The sequence below is a fragment of the Pseudopipra pipra genome, chromosome 8 (genome assembly GCF_036250125.1).
Source record: "Pseudopipra pipra isolate bDixPip1 chromosome 8, bDixPip1.hap1, whole genome shotgun sequence".
NCBI lineage: Eukaryota > Metazoa > Chordata > Aves > Passeriformes > Pipridae > Pseudopipra > Pseudopipra pipra.
In genome coordinates, this window is record NC_087556.1 from 31,137,008 (window position 1) to 31,157,344 (window position 20,337).

The window sequence follows — 20,337 nt, forward strand, 5'->3', positions numbered from 1 at the left end:
TCACACAGGTTTTCCTGCAGTGATTTTTATTGCACTGAAGCTACTCTTCATTTGCCTCTTATTTCTTTGATATCTTTAATGGGGTTGAAACAGGCTCATGGAAATCAATGGAATTCAGTAAAAATCAAATCAGAGATCGGGTATTTCACACGACAGGAATAGAAACGAGGTCATTTCATGTCAGGATTTTCAATTTGATGTGTTTCCCTTGGGTACTCTGCTCACTGGAGGGTTGACTTGTGCTCCGAGGAGCAGTGGACGCTGCTCCCCCATCCACCACACGCACGTCCAGCAGCTGTGAAATCCCGTGGGATCCACGCTGGTTTAGGCATCGGGGGTTAATCCCTCTATCCAGCCACAATTTCCAAAACTGGGGAATTTGTCAGAGCTTCCAGTGAGCTTTGTGGGAGAATAAAAAGCATCTGTCTGTAATTAAAGACACAGGACAATCAATTCTCCTGCTCCAGGAGCCGATCGCGAGCAGACTCGGAGGCTCGTTTCCCTTTGTCATGTGGTGTTGCACATTTAGGGGCACAGTGGGTTTATTTGATGCATTTCTGAAGTAGCTGCTCTTCACCACTGCTGGAAACAAATGAGTGAAGCAGCAGATAAGGATTAACCCGAGGGACAGACTATTGGTCTGTGCTGGTGTGAGGAAATAGAACAATCACCTCGCAGGCTCGTTTGTTTGCCCGGGGTTTGACAGCTCTGCTGGAGGAGGAATGAGAGCTCCTGGGACAGGGTCCTGATTGCTGCCCTGCCGGGAGGGAGGGAGGAAAAGGGGGGATTGGTGCCTCAAATGAACGAGCTCTCTGTGCTCACGTTTGCTTTCTCACCCAGCACTAGATCCCTGTGATGGGGGAGGAGATTCCCTGTCCTTGCTCCTTCCCTGGGACTCTGAGCTCAGATCACACATGGAAACAGGGAGGAATTTATTCATTAGGGATTTGCTAAGCGTGTAGCTGTGCCAGGATTCTGGTCAGTGCTATCACCTACAGGCAGCTTCAGATGTTCAGATGTTCATGGCTCCAGAAACACTCGCACGCAGGGTGTTCTACACAATGCCTTTGGAATGTGGCCTGGGATCTGCTCTGTTTGTGTTCACCAACCAAATCAAATGGATCCCTATGGATGGCTGCTGATTTATGGCACCTGTATTTTGAAATAGTCAGTGCATTAACAACAGAAAGTTTGGTCATTACCTGATATTGTGTCACAAAGATAACCCTGTCATGAAGAACAGTGGCTAAGAATGTCCTCAGGAAAAAAAAATCTGTAATTTAGATATAAATGAAAGGCATGTCTTATTTGAGTGCTTAGATGCATTTTTCAGAAATGAAGATGATGGGTCTGAACCTTTTATTTCAGGGCTAAATTGACTTTTTGTCTTTCTAAAGTGCTCTTTGCAGTATCCAAGGGCTAAGGTGTGCACCAGGGGTGAGACTGAACAGCCTCAGGTGCCTTTTTCCCCTATTGCATTTAAACCTAACTACTTGAGGACCTCTGCATTTCAGAGGAAACAAACATTTTTGTTTTTTGGTTTTTGTTGTTGATATTGTCATTGCATTTCTGTTTCTCTTGCTCGGTTACTATTCCCAGAATGTGGTTGAGTTTTACAAACACACTAAAACATTCAGCAGTGATCCTCTGTCCATCTGACTCCTGTCACTTTGTACCTTACTCAGAGCAGTATTTCAGTGTCTCTCTGAGGGTAATTATGAGCAGTGTATTTCCCTGATTCAGTGTTCAGCCACAGATCGTCGAATTTGGTTTCAAACCTTTTTGAGTATTACCTTTACTCAGGTTGTTCTCTGCCATAGGAGATCCAGTTCCTCTGCAATGATTTTAAACTGTGAAGCTGAAACACTTGGTGTGATCTCAGGCTCATTTCACTGGTATTCATTCCTTTAATTTTTGCAGGAGCGCCTGGAAGCTGGGATGCTGTCAACAGCTCGCAGGGGTTTGTTCAGCTGCTTTATTTCCCAGCGTGGAGGAGAAGGCAGGAGAAACAAGCCCACAGGTTGTGAAGAACACATTGCTTGTCCTGCTGGGGTGGCTTAGCCCAGGATCACCTGAGCTGGGTTGGAGAAGGGATCTGCTCTCTGGCGGTAGCAGTGGTACCAGGCTTCTGTATGTCGAAAAATCCTTAGAATTCTATGCTGGTTTGGTTAGAAGGGATCTTAAAGATCATCCAGTTCCACCCCCTGCCATAGGCAGGGACGCCCTCCATTAGACCAGGTTCTCCAAGCCCCATCCAACCTGGCCTTGGACACTTCCAGGGATGGGGCAGCCACAGCTTCTCTGGTCAACCTGTGCCAGGGCCTCCCCACCCTCACAGGGAAGAATTCCTTCCCAATACCTAAGACAGTTCTCCCCTCTTTTAGTTTAAATTCAGGTTATTTCCACTGCAGACAGAAGGGTCGTGTTCGAGGGGGCAGCTGTGGGATATCTGAGCCTCCTGCTGCTGCTGCTGCCGTGGCACATTCACGGTCTGAGAAAGGTAGAGAGACTGGAGGGGGTCGGGCAGGTCGGGGTTTGGGGCTGCTTGGGAGGGGCCGGAGAGGTTTTGGGGGTCGAGGGTGTTGGGGGATTGGGGAAGGTTGGGGGTTCGGTGAGGTTTTGGGGAGGTCGGGGGGATTGGGGAAATTGAGAAGGTTTTGGGCATGGTGGGGGGCTCTGGGAGGTTGGGAGTGTTGGGGTGTCGGGGGTGCTGTCGGAGGGGCCGTGCCCAGCCCAGCTGTCTCTCCCATCCCCACGCATCCCCCCTCCGCCTCTCCTCCCTATTCCCCGCGCGCGGGTGCTGCCCCCCGGGCGCTGGAGAAGTGGCCGAAAAGCCCATTTTATTCCCCCACGGCACACGGCAGCGTCCGCGCTCCCGGCAGGGGCTGTGCCGGGGGCCGGTCCCGGCGCCCCCTCCCTCTCTCCCTTCCCCGGGGCGGCTCCGGCGCCCCCGCCCCGCTCCGCGCCCCCCCCGCGCCGGGCGGAGCCTGCCCGCGGCTCCCGCCGCTCGGAGTTCACTCGGCGGCGGTGCCGGAGCGGAGCCGGTGCCGGAGCCGAGCGGAGCCGCTCCCGCTCCCCCCGTGCCATGCGGGATGCTCCCGGCCGCCGCCGCCCCCCGCCCGCCGCCTCTGCTGTGGCCGCCGCCCGCGGAGCCCCCCGCGCCCCCCTGGGCCTGGGTGCTGCCCGCGGCCGCGGGGCTGCTCCGGGTGGGCGCTGCCAACGCCGGGGGTCCCCCCCCGCCCCCGCCGCTGCTGCTGCCGCCCCCCGCCCCCGCCGTGCTGCGGGGCTGGCGCGGCCCCGCAGAGCCGCTGCTGCCGCTGCTGCCCGCGACCACCGAGCCGCTGCTCCAGGGGCAGGTAAGGGCGGAGCGGCCCCGCGACCCCCGGGGGGGCACAGCTGTCCCGGGGCCGTGTCCGTGCCCGGCGCCAGCCTCCCCACCGGGACCCCCCCCGCCGACGGGACGCGGCGGGACGGACCCCGCGGGACGGCGGGGACACCCCGGGCTCGGCATCGCCCTTCCCCGAGCTCGGCATCCTCTCTCCCCCGGCGGTGCCCCCCCTGGGCTCTACAATCCCCCTCCCCGGGCTCTGCACCCCCCGGGCTCGGTCTCCGGTCGCGCCTCCAAGTGTGGGGGATCGCGACGCTTCCAGCGGCTCTAGAAACCTACGGCAGGGTTTTCCCCGGGAGGAGAAGGGCTGGGAGAGGGGCTGGGGTCCCTTCGGCAGGGCTGGGGGTCCCTTCGGCGAGGCTGGGTTCCGCCTCCGCTCCCCGCCGGCTGGGGATGCGCTTCCCGCAGATCCGGCGGGAACGCGAGGGATGCTCCGGCAGCCGGGGCAGCATCGCCGCTCTGCGTTCTTTGAATATTTATAAAGACGAAAGTTTTGAGCTGTGTCACTGGAACCGGTGTGTCGCGCCAGTGCTTCCCCTGATGAATATTTGAATTATTAATTGCTGCCGTGAGCAGCAGCAGCAATAGCGGAGCCTCTCGGCCGGGTGCTCTCCCTGTCACAGTGCAGGTGCCGGAGCTGTGCTGTAGTTTTGCATCGTCTTTATGTTTTTCACCACGCAGAGGTAAAAATAAACCCGGGATGTGAGCGCTGTGGTGTCCGCGCGATTTCGTGTGATGATTTCCAGCCGTTTCGAGCTCGAGCGTCTCTTGTGGTTCGGGAGAAAATAGTCGGTGCTGGGTCTAATGAAACGGGAACATCAATTATTCCCCAGCGTGAGACCACTTGACTAATCCGCAGAGGTGGTTTTGCTGTGGGAACCCACTTGCCAAGAGAATTTAAGTTGAGAAAAAATACGTTTCTGCCATTTCCTTTGGTTCTCCAGACTCATTTTCAAAGCACTTTCTAGCGATGTTTGGTTTTGTGCATGAGGTTCAGTCTGATCAGAGCAAACCCACTGCAGCCATTACCAGTGCTGCTGTGCTCCAGGCTACTGGTTTGTGGCTTCCTGAAGCAGTTTATGATGCCAGTGCCATGTGCTGCTCACCGTGGGATGCCCAAAGAACCACAGATTCTTGTTGGACTTGAGGAATGTGCTTGAAAATCTCAGTGCTCTTCTGTAACATAATTAGGAAGTCATGAGAAGCAGCAGCTTACTCGGGATAAAATCCTCTTGTTAACTCTTCCTCCTGTTTTTTTTCCCCCTCCAAAGTGGATATTTGGAGCTCATTCTCCAGTCATAGGATTTTCACCTTCTTCGAGCATGGAATTTGTCCCTGTTTTCCCCCCTGTGTTCACGGCTTCAGTTCCGCCTCACACTGGGAAAAGCTGGATCGATAAAAGGCTGCCCAACTGCAAAGTAAGTCTGATCTTGGATGTTGAAGTGGTTTTAAGGCTGAAGCACATAAAGCACGGAAGCTGAGGAATGTTATGGGTTTAGTGGATTGTGATAGAGTGTGAGAGGTCAGTGGTTTGTCAGGAAAACCCTGTGGAGGAGGAATGTTGGGAGGGAGGGTTGATGGAGCAACGCTCACGCAGCTTTGCTTTTCTGAAGCCTTAAAAAAACTAGAATATCTCCAATATTAGTCTTTACTCTATTGAAGAGAGTGTCTTATTTTTAAAATGGGATGTGATTGTGGGAGTTTTCCCTTTCTTCCTGTTTTTTCCCCTATTTACCCCAGAGCGATGCCGAGGTCCAGCTCTGGCAGCAGCCATGTCAGTTATGAGTGACCAGTGCCCGGTCACTCATGGTCCTGTGTCCTCATCCCACCCTCAGTTACCTTCACCTGACCATTTACCATCTGAATGCTGAAAATGCAGCTCTGTGCCTTCATCCCATCCCCTCCCTCACCTCATGTCCCCAGTTTGGAAGGTGGCTGCATTCCCTGAGGTGCTGATGGGTCTCTCTGGAGTGGCTGTGCCTGTGTCTGGGACACCGTTTCCTTCAGTGATTCTTTTCTCTTTGTGATGCTGCATCAGCTGATGATTCATGTTAAAAGCCAATTAATTTTTAAATAGTCACTTAAGCTCAGCCTCAACGGTGAGGGACCAGAAATCCATCTAGTTTGGCAGATTTGTCCCCAGGTGAGACACCACCTGTTATAATACTGAGTTAAAGACACTTTAGTCTCAGTTTTATTACTGAATTTTTTATCTCAAGAGGTAACATTTTTCATTTCTCCCTGTTGGACAGATATACTTGAACAATGCATTTGCTCTGGATTCAGCCTGGATACATCCTGAGGAGTCCAGGCTGTTCCAGGGAGCTGAGAAACCTCTGCTGATGACCAACCAAGTAGCTCTGGCTGTAGCCAGGCCAGCTGCTGCCTCCAGGCCACTGCCCACGCTGGTGTTGGCACCTCAGCTGGTACCAGGTCAGTAGCATGTAAATAATTAAACACTTGCCTGTTACTTGGTGTTTTTCCCTTAATGCATCTCCCAGAGAAGCACAAGCCATTCTCTAGAGTAAAGGTTTCCTTCCATTCAACTAAAAATCTCCTGTTTGAGCTGAACCTTGATGGCAAAGTGCATTTCATCCTCTAAAATTACTCTGAAAGAAGGAAATGACTATGTGTAATTATAGGAGATTGTAACAGGTTGTTCCATAGCCTGTTGTTGACCTCTGGAATGAAGGGACCAGCCACTCCCCAACTGCACAGTTTATTTTTCAAACAAGAAATTGCTGACAACCTGAATGATTCCATGATTCTCTGGCACAGCCCATGCACAGTTCTGTTGGCTGCTCATTGTAAGAGTTCGGTGTGGTCTCTGTAGACCGCTGGCAGTAGAGGGGAGGAATTGATCAGTCAGCTCATTAAGGCTCAGTTATGCACAGGGATAGTGTGAAATAAATTCCATTGATCTGCATAAATCATTAATAGGACTAAGAGTTATATACTTATAAATATATTTATACTATTATGTATATTTTCTGTATAAATATTCAGGGTTCTGTAAGTTACTAAGATTTATACTTGGAAAAGAACAGTTACACTTGGAAAAGAGCAGGACATGCATTTCTGTAGAGCTGAATCTCTGTTTTGTCACTGCAGTAGTAACATAGCAGTTGTTTCAGAGAAGAGGTTGAGAAGTAAAATGCTACTGATGTTTCAACCTCTAAATATATTCTTAAATTGAGAATTAGAATTAATGGCTCGCTGTCAATTGTTTCTTCCTCCTCTTTCCGTGGTCTCTGCCCCATAAAGTCCTTTTTATTTTGCAGCTGAGCAGCACATGGGATGTTGTGTTTTGCCATCACTGTTGAGATTCAGAGTGTGCTGGAAGAGATTGTTGCTGTTTGGGCTCATTTGCCAACCTGATTAATTAGCAGTGAATATTGTTCTGCACTGAAACATGTTGAACCACTCGAATGGGTCCATATTTTGGTGTTTTAGCAAAACCATGTCTATCAGCTGCCTCCTCCTGCCAGGATCTCCAGTGCTCAGCTGGGGGAGTGAAGCTGCTGTGGGGAAACTCTGTTTTTTATTTATTTATATTAATTATGTTATTTATTTGTATTAATTATCCATAAAACCCGCTGCATCCCCCCAGCATGACATGGGGAAGCGTCAAGCTGTGTTCCCAGGCAGGAGAAAGTGGGGTTTAAGGAGAAGTAGGATGGTGAGGGAGATGTTCTGGGCAGGGGAGCAACAGCCCCTCCTTTTTTATGTATGTTTAAAAGATTTCAATATTTTAAAATATTTCACAACAATGTTATTTAAACATGCACAAACATTTTATTACATGCATAACACAAGACTGTACCTGGCAGTGGGTCAGGGGATGTACTGGGCAGAAGCAGGACATTCCCAGCCTGGTGCCATGTCTGAGGTCTGGAAGTAGCATGGAGAAGGGAAGGTTTTCTTCTGCCTGGATAATATATGCAAACACCAGCCTGTTTGTACAGGGTATCCTCAGGTGGATCCAGCTCTTCCTGCGGCAGTGTGTGCAGCACTGTCTGCCTCTTCAGAACTCCCTGAGCTCCACTGGGAGGGAGAAATGCAGGGAGGAGCACAAAGACACCCAACCACCTTTCTAAATCATAGAATCCTGGAAGGGTTTGGGTTTGAAGGGACCTTAAAGCCCACCCAGTCCCACCCCCTGCCACGAGCAGGGGCACCTCTCACTATCCCAGGTTGCTCCAAGCCCCGTCCAACCTGGCCTTGGACACTTCCAGGGATGGGGCAGCCACAGCTTCTCTGGGCAACCTGTGCCAGGGCCTCACCCCCCTCTGAGTCAAGAATTCCTTCCCATCTTTCTCAAAATCTCATTTCTGGTTGCTGTGGTTGTGCCAATCCAGTAACATCCCAGGCCGTGTGGCCTCAGAGCTCGTGCAGGACACGTGTGTGGTGGGGCCATCCCTGCAGGACGGCACCGTCGGAGCCCTCCAGCCACAACCAGAACCTGCCTCTCCAAGGGTTATGGTGGCACTTGAAGTATTTGCTGTGTAGTCTTTACACTTAAGGTGGAGATTAATAAAAATCCTGTAAGCAAATGGCTTTGTTAAGTGGTACAAACGGAGCAGTTAATAAGGGTTCTGCCGGCTCTGTGTTGGATTCATTTCGGGAGCCGCTCGTACGACGGGTCTGCCTTGCATAGTTATCAGTAATGATATAATTGTTTCCTCAATGGATCTGTAGTTCCAGAGATAAAGGAATGAGCACTGAGTCTGTGGAGGGTAATATGCATAATTTACCAGCTGCAGCTCCAGCTACTATAAGGTGTTATTTTCTGTAAGGAAAGGAAGCTCTATTATTATCTCACAAACTGCAAACCATGAATTTATGTACTTAGTGGTTTGTGTATCTGAGGAGAACTGTGGACTTTGCCCACCTCGGAACGATGGCTCATTTTGTGTCTGCTGGATTTGGCAGGTTTGGGTGGAAGGCAGTGGCTGGATGTTTTTCAGAGAAAGGATTGATGTTTTTTCAAAGAAAGGATTGATACTTTTCAAAGAAAGGATTGATATTTTGCAAAGAAAGGATTAATGTTTTTATCTCCTGCATTGTGCTCTCAGCCATGTGGGTGAGGTCAGGGCTGGTTTGGTCCTCAGTCAGATATGCCCCTGTGGCACCTGCACATCCCTGTAAGGTCGGTGACTGCTGAATTAGGGTGAGGAAGCATTGGCAGGACCCCTTGGTGGCACCTGTTAGATAAAAGCTGTCACCTTCTGGTACATGATATTCTGTGCTTTTACTGTTGTTAATATTGGTTTAAGTGCTTGAAGGGGTGTTCTTGTAGTTTGACATTCCTGGCTCTCAAGAGCTTCACCAGCAGTGATTACTTGCAAAGGGTGTGTTCCTGTTGGTGTGTTTGGGAAGGTTTTCACAAAATCATGGAATGGTTTGGCTTGGAAGGAACACTAAAGTTCATCTTGTTCAACCCCTGCCATGGGCAGGGACGCCTTCCACTAGACCAGGTTGCTCCAACCTGGCCTTGAACACTTCCAGGGATGGGGCATACACCAACACCCCCAAGTCCTTCTCCCCAGGGCTGTTCTCCAGCCGTTCTCCTTCCAGCCTGTGATGGGATTGCTCTGACCCAGCTGTAAGACCTTCATGAATTTGGCACAGCCCCACCTCTCCAGCCTCTCCACATCCCTTTGGATGCCCCATCCCTTCCCTCAAGCATGTGACTGCACCACCCAGCTTGGTGTCATTGGCAAACTGACCAAAGGTCCATCAATCCCACTGTCCCTGTCACAGACACAGATGTCAAACAGCTCCAGTCCCAATCCCAACCCCTGAGGACACCACTCCTCACTGGGCTCCACTTGGACATTGAGCCATTGACCACAACTCTGCATGTGACCTTCCAGACAATTCCCTACCCGCTGAGTGGTCCATCTTTCAAATCCATGTCCAGGTTAGAGACAAAGATGTCACGTGGGATGTCCTCAGTAGATTAAAACTTTGATCCTCCCTGTCAGTGTCCTTTCTTTCTTTTAACCCCAGGAGCCAGTGTCTCTTGTAGCAATTATCAGCATTAGGATTTATATGCAAATACACACCTACATACAGGCAAAGTTTTCTGGGTAATTTCAATTTAGATTTCAGACATTACAAATCTCTGAATTAAGTGAGGTTGCTTTGTGTTGAATTTGGGTTCTACTGTCTTATGTTTTTTAGCAGTTCTGAAATACAGGACCCAGGACCTCCAGCCTTCTGTATTTCCTGAGCACAAGCTTTGATTTGAAGCCCATTTGCATATACAAATAATAAGGTTTGGGCTTCTCAAATTGGATTATCTTGTATTTAACATGCGTGTGCTGGGGCTCCCTGTTTGGGAAACAACAATAGCACTGCAGGACCCTCTTCATGTCCCTGAAAAGCCATCAAACCCCTCTTTATTTGTGGAGTGTTCAAGCATTGCAGAGCCAAATGCTTTATTAGGTCTGGGAATGCTTGACTTTAATCACAGTCTTCACAAAGTTTTTGTTTTGCTTATTAAGTTTATGGTTCTTTGGTGCTTTTTCTTGTTATCAACCCAAATCAAGAGAAAATTTAGCCCAGTTCGGGTTGGTTTAACACTTCCATTATATAAATAAAACATAAAATGCGTTATTTATGGGCAAGGCTGGTAATTCTGACCCTTTCATACCATTGTCCTGCCTGACCACAGACCCTTTGGTAAATAAATGCAGCTCTCCTAGTGCTTTGCAGGGTGTTGTTTGTGAAGAGCCAGGGATTTTTGTTTATTGCAAATGAGCAGAAAAGTGAGGGGCCGGTGAGGCTCCCCCTGGCACCCTCATACAATACCTGGAGTTTACAAATGGAAGCGACACAAGCTGTTTTCCCCCATTGGGTTGCAGGAGACGGGGATATCAATATGTTTTCCTTTGCAGAGGGATAAATATGCTGTTTAAGTCAATCCATGGCTTCACTTATTGAAGGATCGATGTTGCTGCAGGAGCTCAGCAGGTGATGGTTTGGAGCCTGTAGGATGGGGGTGGAATGGCCAGATGGACATGGAGCATCACCCTGTAGGTGTGGGGGCTGGGATGGGTGGGGCTGGATGTTTGGAAGGGCAAGGTTCCTTCCAAGAGACATCAGAAGCTCCTGTTAAAGCATGACTGTTGTCAGGCCTTGATGATGATTCTTCCTGATTCTCAGGAAAAATTTATTTCTGGAAAGGGTGTTCAGACATTGGAAGGGGCTGCCCAGGGAGGTGGTGGAATCCCCATCCCTGGAGGTGTCCAAGGAAGGACTGAACATGGCACTCAGTGCTCTGGGCTAGGTGACAAGGTGGGCATCGAGCACAGATTGGACTGAATGTGCTGGGAGGGCTCTTCCAAACCTCAGTGATTCTGGGATTCAGCAGACAAGTCTCACCTCCCTGCCCAGGGTGTACCCTGACCTGCCAAAAACAGATTCGGGAAAACACCATTGCTAGGAAAAATATTGCATATTTCCCCCCCTCAAGGATATGTTGACAGCTGCATTTTACTCCTATTTTCAAGGCATTTGACTCTTGAAATTCCACCTATAAATGTGGAATGGTTAATGATGATTCTAAAAAACTCTTTCAAGAACTTTTTCAAAAATCTTATGGCAGAATCTGGTTGGTTTCTGAGAAGAACTTCTCAGATGAAGGTACTCAGCCCTCAAGGAGTCACGTCCTGGGCCAGCTTTGGCAAGTCCACTGTTGTGTTAGAGCTGATAAATTGCTGAGTGATTGTTGAGCTGCCTGCAAATAGGAGAGGGGCTTTGCTGACCCCACACACCCCACTCGTTCCTCCTCTCCCGGATTAACAATCGCAGGGATAGTCCTTTCTTCATGGAGTTATTTAGCAGGAGAGAAGGAGAGAGAACTTCATCAAAGGAGGGGAAATCACCCAAACTTCTCTTTCAACTGACTGATGAAACTTTAATAAGGGGATTGATGAAAGTTTAATAAGGAAGCCCTGCTCCAGGACTGTTACTCATTGGTGCTGGCAGAAGCTCTGGCTGGCCAAGCAACCAAGGCTCACATTATTTTCCTGTTTTCCTGGACTCTTTGGGGAAATTGCATCCTCTTCTCCAAAATAAAATAATCAAATGAGAAGTAAAGAACCTTTCTGCTCAGGTACCCTGTAGGAAGCCAGTAGAAAAGCCATTTTTCCAAACAACATTAGTTTTCATAAGAGCTACAGAAGATGTTTTGTGAGTTTTTCCCAGTTGCAGACAGCTGGAATTAGGAATGAGCCTTGACTCTGGGAGGCCAGGTGTTTGACCTCACTAAATGGCTGTTCTAGTCCCCAGGTGAATACAAAATGAGGTTGGATTTACCACTTGGATTAGTTGGACACTGATTTTTATTTATTTTTATTTAAATGACTCTGGCAGAAAAATTTGTTTTTGTTTATTCATCACTGAGTGATCAAAACTGAAATATTTGTGAGCTTTTTTGGCCTGCGTGCCTGTTAATTAGTGCATCTGCAGGTGTTTCTTGGCATTGAGGGAAACTGTAGAAATAAAAAACTTTTTTTTTGGTGATGATTACTGAAAATATTTAAGCGTATGTTTTACTAATGCATGGCTTAGTTGTTGAAAAATAATTGTCTATAAAGGGTTAGAACAAAGCTAAGAGAGGTAGGGGTGTTCACCTGGAGAAGAGGAGGCTCTAGAGAGAGCTTAGCATCCCTTCCAGTGTCTAAAGGGGCTCCAAGAAAGCTGGAGAGGGAGTTTGGACAAGGGCCTGGAGGTACAGGACAAGGGGGAATGGCTTCCCACTGCCAGAGGGCAGGGTTAGATGGGATATTGGGAAGGATTTTTTGGCTGTGAGGGTGGTGAGGGGCTGGAATGGATTTCCCAGAGAAATTCCCATCCCTGGAAGTGTCTAAGGCCAGTTTGGACAGGGCTTGGAGCAACCTGGGATAGTGGAAGGTGTGGGATAGTGGAATGGGGTGGGGGGGACTGGATGAGCTTTAAGGTCTCTTCCAACTCAAACTAGTCTGTGATTCCACCCTGCAGCAGTGATGTTGTAGGTGCTGCATCACCCCCCTGACAGTCCCCCTTCCCAAACACCGATTCCATGTTTTCCTCTCAGTGATACGCAGGGATAAAGGAACCCCCCAGACTGACATTGTGCCTGGGGTGAGGAGTCTGATCAAATAGTGATTTTTTTGGATCACCACAGTTGCCTCCTGTTGCCTGGAGGATTTCCACAGGAGCTGGGAGTGTTTGCTGAATGACATAATAAGCTAATGATTGCTTAATTCTGGAATCCTTAGCTCGGTGTGGAGGGAGGAACAGCTGCTGTGTGTCAAATTAGGTTTTCTCCTTAAGATTTTTACTCCTCATATTCTCATTTATTTAACATATTTAGCCAAGATTGAGCTCTGAAGGTCTTTCCTGCAAGTTTGTCAGACAAGGTGAATAGGACAGAGTCTAAATGCTGCTTGAGCTTTAATTTGGAAGACTCCTTAGTTCTCACATTAGACCATTGGAAGTTTCCTGCATGTGATGTTTCTGAGATGAAGGATATGCATGTACTACTTGTAAAACCCAGGTATTTGTGTGCAGAACAAAGCAGAGCAGCCAGGAAGGCAAGAGGAACATTGGGTTGTTAATATAGCAAGTAATAAAAAAAATCAGGTTTGAAATCAGACAGCTTATATTTAGGAAAGTTGAGAATAATTGTGTTCAATGTGCTCAAATATTTGGCTTTTTTATTGAGGTTTTTTGATTTATATTTAATAACTCTGCACAGTTTGGATATGAGTCACTGCTGCCTTGTCCCTCTGGGTTATAATGATGTTTTCACATCTATGGGGTTTTAATATCTAAAAATGCTCCAGCCATGAGCTGGGACTTCAGAATAAGGATTAGGAAAGGGGCTTTGGGAGTCCTTAGGAAATATATCACACAGCCACAGAACAGTTGGGGTTGGAAGGGACCTCTGGGGATCACCCAGTCCATCCCCCTGCCCAGGCAGGGTCACCTGGAACAGGTGAAACAGGAACGAGTCCAGGTGGGGTTGGAATGTCTCCAGAGGGGGAGACTCCACACCCTCCCTGGGCAGTTGTTTCAGGCTCTGCCACCTCCATGGAAAGAAGTTCTTCCTCATGTTGAGGTGGAACTTGTTGTGTTTTAGTTTATGGCCATTGCTCCTTGTCCTGTCCCTGGGCAGCACTGAACAGAGTGTGGGACCATCCTGACACCCCTTGGAGATATTTGTGTGGATTGATGAGATCCCCTCAGCATTCTCTTCTCTGGGCTAACCAGGCCCAGTTCCTGCAATCTCTGCTCATCAGAGAGATGCTCCAAACCCCAGATCATCTCTGTGGCCTCTGCTGGACCCTCTCCAGTAGCTCCTTGTCTTTCCTGCTTCATCTCTCAGGCAACCAGTAACAGGACAAGAGGCAATGGCCTCAAGCTTTGCCAGAGGAGGTTCAGGTTGGATATCAGGGAAAATCTCTTCACAGAAAGGGTGTTCAGGCATTGGAAGGGGCTGCCCAGGGAGGTGGTGGAGTCCCCATCCCTGGGGGTGTCCAAGGAAGGACTGGATATGGCACTCAGTGCTCTGGGCTGGGTGACAAAGTGGGGATTGGGCACAGGGTGGACTCGATGATCTGGGAGGGCTTTTCCATCCTCAGTGATTCTGGGATTTTTGAGCCTGGAGACCAGAACCCAATACTGCAGATATGCTCTCACTATATAATATATACATATATTATATATAGTATATATTCAAGCTCCAATGTCTCTGACATGCAGCAGGGGCCAGGTGGGAAGTGTTGCAGACTTCTGTTCCATCTTGTGTTGAAACTGAGTGCTGGAAACGTCCTTTTCCTTAAACCCACTGTTTCCCATCCAGATAACCCTGCTGTGCCTCCCTGTCCCACAGGTGGTTGCCAGAACAGCCTGAAGGCCATGGGTACCAACCAGACCCTGGCTCTGGCCACGGCAGCCGTGGTGTCGGTGGAGCCCGAGGCCCCCCAGCCCTGCCACCTCCTCACCTTCTCCCCGCTCAAAATCCCGCTGGTGGCTTCGCCCTTCCCAGGTAAGGTCCCTCCTGGGACACTGATGAGCAGCTTTTCATGTTTTCATGCAGCAGAGAGGCTTCTGTGTGTGTTGGGTACATCCTGAGGGGTGCAGGGGGTGTCGCTGCAGTCAGGGGTTGGAGGTGGGTTTTCTGGGGCAGTTTGGAGGTGTCCTCTGAAATGGTGTCAGAGGTGAGTTCAGAACTCTGTGGACATTTGCAGTGGCCCTCTTGCTGTGGCATTTATGGGCAGTTGATGAACTGAACGGGTTCCTCCATCTCAGTGAGTTCTGTAAGGAAATGTGGTCTGAGCTACACCAAGCCGTTGGAGCTGATCCTCAGCTTAAGTGTTGGTGTTTGAAAGGTATCTGCTCAATGTACAATAATATTTGATTAAGACTTAAGTAGATTCCTTGGCTGTTTATCATTTTAAAGCACACTGGGAGACCCAACCTGAGTCTGTGGGTTTTTTCCTATAGGTTGCAACGTGGTTTCTGACTGGAAAAAACCACTGTTTTCTTGGTGTGGTGTTGAGTAAAAACTTTCTGTATGTGGCAGCTGGGGAGGTACTGGGGCATCTTTGCCTCACCGGGGCTGGTTTAAAGTCTTAAGGGTAATTTTTGAGACTGTACTTTGAATGCTCAAGGCTATATTTAGAAATGTTATGTGTTGATGAAGTTAAAAATGTAAATTAGGGTGTGTTTTCCATATAGTGAGATTGGATTTCACAGAAGGTGTATGGTCATGGCTTTGGTGCTCAGATGAAATCTTTTCATGAGAAATGTATCTCAGTGATTATTGTTCCTGAATTAATTCTACTGTAGGGCAGAGAGTTGGTGGTGCTTCCCATGGAATATTGTATTTGACCCATAGAAAACACTTTGCCTGTTTATGAGTATCTTGGAGGAGAAACCAAAGGAGAAAAAAAATCATTCTTTATAGAAAAAGTGAAATTACTTGTTAAATGTGTTCTTCCTTGAGTTGGAGTTCATTTTAATGTAATTTATTTTACATTTTGTAAAAGAAAATCAGAGCTATAAGAGAGCACAGGATATTTAGGGAATTTAAACCCATGTGTTGCCTTTTACTGTGAAGGATCCCAGCTGGGGATGGGGCTGAGCAGACGTGGGTGGGATGTGCTGGGTGGTGCAGGTTTTCTGTGCTGTGGCTCTGCCACGAGAGAAGCTCCTGTGATCGTTTTTATTGTTGGGTATTTGTTTGCCACTGTCCTGAGCTTGGAAAACTGTAATAATGAAATAAATATACGGGGGGAAAAGCATCATGAAATACTGGGTTTGGTAGCAACATAAAATTTTATTTAAAATATTTAAATTTGAGGAACCTATTTCTACATGAGTGATCTGTGACTGGACTTTCACTGGACTAAAACTCAGGTACTGGGGCTGGAGCAGTCCAGCAGCACTGAGAGGGAGAAGGGGCTTGGCACAATTCTTCTGCTGTCACATCAGTGACTTACATGGACAAGGTTCCAGCAATGCTGTTTCAACTCCATTTCATGATTTTATTCCTTTTTTCCCCCCCTTTTTCTTCTTTTTGCATCTACTCATGGTTCTGCTCATGCATCTACCAGGCAAAATGTTCCCTTAAATATTTAATGCCAGCCTTGCTGTTAGCTTAGTTTTTGTGCCAGGTTTCATATAAAGACTAAATAGGAGCTTGTGGAGATGCAGCTCCTCACTGTGCTGCACCTTCGTGCTTGTGAGCTCTGCTGATGGAGAGAAAACTGAATTTCCCAGCACTGTCAAGCCAAGGCTTTGAAGATGATCTTAAAGAAACCTAAATGCAATAAACTTTGGGAACACAAGCAGTTACATGGAGTATTCAGGTATAGGATGTCTAGTGACCTGCAATACCACTTTTACAGCTACTCTATAAAGAACTGGGTATTTATTTTCTTTATGTGCAGTTTTTTAATTATTGGAGTGAAGAAGGTAAGAGCTGAGTCTGTGGTTATGGACTCCCTAAATTAGCAGTGAGTACAAATATTAAAAAAGGCACCATCTGCCACCTAAACCATTTGCCACCTGTTCCTGGCTTCCCGAATTATTTAAGGTTTCAATGCACTGTTTTACCCTGCCATGGAACAGCTGGGAAGTGACTCAGTATTTTTCCTCTCGGCACCTAAACGGCCAAACAACGTCGTGTGTTAAACCAGCTCTTAATGCCAGCGCTTGTCTGGGGCCTTTCATGTGTCTGTCACTCCTTCATTAGCTGGTTTAAACCACGTTTTCATAAGTTATTCAGTGATTTTTAACGGTGTTTTTGGGAGGAAGCAGCTCCTCTCCCACAGCAAACAGAGGTAATGGCTGTTTGAGTGGTCACAGCACTTAGCGAGGGGTCAGTGCTGGGGAAAGGTAACGTGACAGTGGAGTTACTCCCATTACACCCTTAAGCTCAGCCTAATATCTTCATGGAATCATAGAATCACATAGAATCCAATCCCTTCTGGGTTGGAAGGGACCTTAAAGCCCACCCAGTCCCACCCCCTGCCATGGGCAGGGACACCTTCCACTCTCCCAGGTTGCTCCAAGCCCTGTCCAGCCTGGCCTGGATGTTGCCAGATGTTTCCTGGCCAACCCCTTCCCTCCCCAGTTTCTTACTGCTGTCAAAGGTGAGGCTGATTAACAGTGGGACTTGATGATCTCTGAGATCTTTTCCAACCTATACAGTCCCATGATTCTGTGATTGTGAATGAGTGGGCTGGGAATTTCCTGCAAAATATTTGGAGCACAAGTCTGTTGAGGAGCAGCTGAGGGAGCTGGGTGGGGTCAGCCTGGAGAAAAGGAGGCTCAGGGGGGACCTTCTCACTCTCTGCAACTCCCTGACAGGAGGGGAGATCTGGGGGGGGGGTTGGGCTCTGCTCCCAGGGAACAAGGGACAGGACAAGGGGAAACAGCCTCAAGTTGTGCCAGGAGAGATTTAGATTATCAATTAGGGAAAATTCCTTCCCTTATAGGTCTGTCCAGCCCTGGCACAGCTGCCCAGGGCAGTGGTGGAGCCCCCATCCTTGGGAGTGTTCAAAAACCATGTAAATGTGGCACTTGAGAACATGTTTTAGTTGTGACCATGGTGCTGGATTGACATTTGGACTTGATGATCTTCGAGGGCTTTCCCAACCTTAACAATTCGGTGATTCTATGAGATAAAATTTGTCTGTAAAAAATATTTGTTTTCTGGGGAATGGAATTGAAGAAATTAAGGAGCAAGGCCTGACATCTCCAGTACCTCCCAGTTACCTGGAAGTTGCTCTGCTCATCTCCTCCCAGTGCCTAGCTGGTGGGGTTGGGTGTTCCAGCAGACTGCAGGGCTGGGGAAAGCTGGGCTGAGGACATTTGTCCAACCTCCGTGGAAGCTACAAACCCTTTTCTTTCTTGTCTTTACAAGATTAATTAAAAACTGTGATCCAGTGAGTAAATACTTGGAGAGCTAACGCAGTTCTGGCACTGGGATTGTTCCTGCCTGTTCTGCCAGGAACAGACCCCTCTCTGCTGGGCTCATTCCCATCAGGAAGATGATTCATTCAGTGGTAATTTAAGATTAGTCTGGCCATCCTGCATACCAGAATTCCTAGGTATTAGGTGAGCAAAAAATAACAATTTTGGAAAAATCACAAATATTCTAATCAGAAATGTGATGTTCTCCTCAGGAAGCTTTTCCTTCTCTTTCCTGGGTGTCCCACACGCCTGGCAGTAAAATAGGCTTGACTTGGAATGCTGAGTAGTTCTAACAAGCTTGTTGTAAATGATCTGCCCAGCTTTAATGCTGTGTAACGAAGCAAGATAATGAATGTTTATAGTTATTAAAGTGATAACTTCCTACTGGAGCTAATATTCAGCATAAAATTACTTTTCTGTTCCTATCTGTGTTGGCACATGCAAGGGAAGTCATGATTGTACAGTGGGATAAATTAATGCCCAGAATCACATTGAAATGAGCACCAATTCTCTTCTCCTGTTGGACACAAAATCTCTGTTGGAAACTGGAAGCGCTCTGCTGCCCAGTTAAGACTCTCTAAGAAGTGGGGTGATGGTTCTAATTGTGTGAAAATTCTGCTGTTTTTTGAGTTACTAAAGCAAACTTCATGAAAAGGACAGGCAGAGTGATGGCAGGCAGAATGTTTTAATATTGCATATTTGAAAAAACTGAAAAAATGAAGTCAATCATGGAGCATTTATTGGTGAAAATATGTGGCTGGACCCAACTGGATTTATGGATCATGATGCACTTGGTCTGTCCAAACAGACTGGGATTCCCAAGGCATTCAGAGAATGCCTGGGGACCAGTGACAGGACCCAGGGAACAGCTGGGGCTGTGTCAGGGCAGGGTTAGGTTGGATCTCAGGAAAAGGTTCTTCCCCCAGAGGGTGGTTGGGCACTGAACAGGCTCCCCAGGACAGTGGTCACGGCCCCAAGGCTGCCAGAGCCCAAGGAGCGTTTGGACAACGCTCTCAGGGACAGGGTGGAATTGTTGGGGTGTTCTGGGCAGGGCTGGAGTTGGAATTATCAGGATATTCCATGATCTCATGTACGTATAGAAAAAACGCTTCTCAAATCCTCCTTTTCCTGGAATATCATTGGTATGATGAACCAGAAGCAGAAGGAAAGATCTCCTGATGGAATAAAAATACCCTTGTGGAGGGAATGTGCTGCTGTGGTGCTTAAGGACAGGACTTGGCACTCAGTGCTCTGGGCTGGGCGACAAGGTGAGGGTCAGTCACAGGTTGGACTTGATCTCAGAGGTCTTTTCCAGCCCCAGGGATTCTGGGACTCATCATGTTCATGGCCTAACAAACAGTTGTTTCCTCAGGTGTGAACCAGAGGGGCCTCATTCAGTGTCTCCCATGTAGTAACAAGATATTGACAAAAGAGAAAATATAAATATTTCCTGTAGTTACAAAAGACAAACAACCAAATCCTTTCATTCATGCTCAGCTCTTTGCTTGGTAAATGTCATCGAAGTCAGATGTAATTGACTTTAACTGCTCGGTAAAACAAGTACTAGGGTTTTTTTTTCTTTGAAAAATGCCAGTGCACTTTTAGAGTGTTTAAATCAGGTTTACTGTCAGTAATAGCAATTACACAGTTAAAACACCTGCTGGGGAGGGGTTTCCCCAACCAAGAGCCGAGCAAGGTGTGCAGGATGAGGATTGTCTCTGCTGGTACTTGGAAGATTAGTACTGATACAGCAATTGGTAATTTTTGCTGTGTCCCTTGGAGGAATTTTATCTGAATTGGTCACAGTTTGCTTTTCACCCCCCCAGGATGGGCCTCTGGGCTGGGGGGGCCAAGGTGCTGCCACTCCCCTGCTATGCACATGGAGAGGCACCTAAAAGCACTAGAGATCACTTGTCTTCTTATTTTATGCTTTGTGGTTACTTGGGCAGCCTTGACATGTTTTGGTCTGAGTTGAAAAAGACATTGAGGGGCTGGAGTGTGTCCAGGGAAGGGAACGGAGCTGGGGAAGGGTCTGGAGCACCAGGAGCAGCTGAGGGAGCTGGGGGGGCTCAGCCTGGAGAAAAGGAGGCTCAGGAGGGACCTTCTCACTCTCTGCAACTCCCTGACAGGAGGGGGAGCCAGGTGGGGGTTGGGCTCTGCTCCCAGGGAACAAGGGACAGGACAAAGGGAAATGGCCTCAAGTTGTGCCAGGGGAGATTTAGATTGAAAATTAGGGAGAATTCCTTCCCTAAAAGGGCTGTCCAGCCCTGGCACAGCTGCCCAGGGCAGTGGTGGAGTCCCCATCCCTGAAGGGATTTAAAAGCCAAGTGGATGTGGCACTTGGGGACATGGGTTAGTGGTGGCCTTGGCAGTGCTGGGAATGGTTGGGCTCAGTGATCTTAGAGGGCTTTTCCCAGCTGAATGATTCTGTGTTTTGTGACATGGATGCACAAACTCTCTTGATCTGACACTTG

General features: G+C 48.1%; 1 protein-coding gene across 2 annotated transcripts in view; it reads left to right on the plus strand.

Moving 5' to 3' along the window:
- Positions 1-3,021: 3,021 nt before the first annotated feature.
- The window catches only part of TCERG1L (transcription elongation regulator 1 like), a 58,769-nt gene continuing 41,453 nt past the window's right edge, over positions 3,022-20,337 (plus strand). For both annotated transcript variants that reach the window (XM_064663501.1, XM_064663502.1), the window contains exons 1-4: positions 3,022-3,356; positions 4,660-4,806; positions 5,641-5,821; positions 14,274-14,429. In XM_064663501.1, coding sequence (XP_064519571.1) covers positions 3,093-3,356; positions 4,660-4,806; positions 5,641-5,821; positions 14,274-14,429 — 748 coding nt within the window. In that variant the 5' untranslated portion in view covers positions 3,022-3,092. The remainder of the gene's footprint in view (positions 3,357-4,659; positions 4,807-5,640; positions 5,822-14,273; positions 14,430-20,337) is intronic.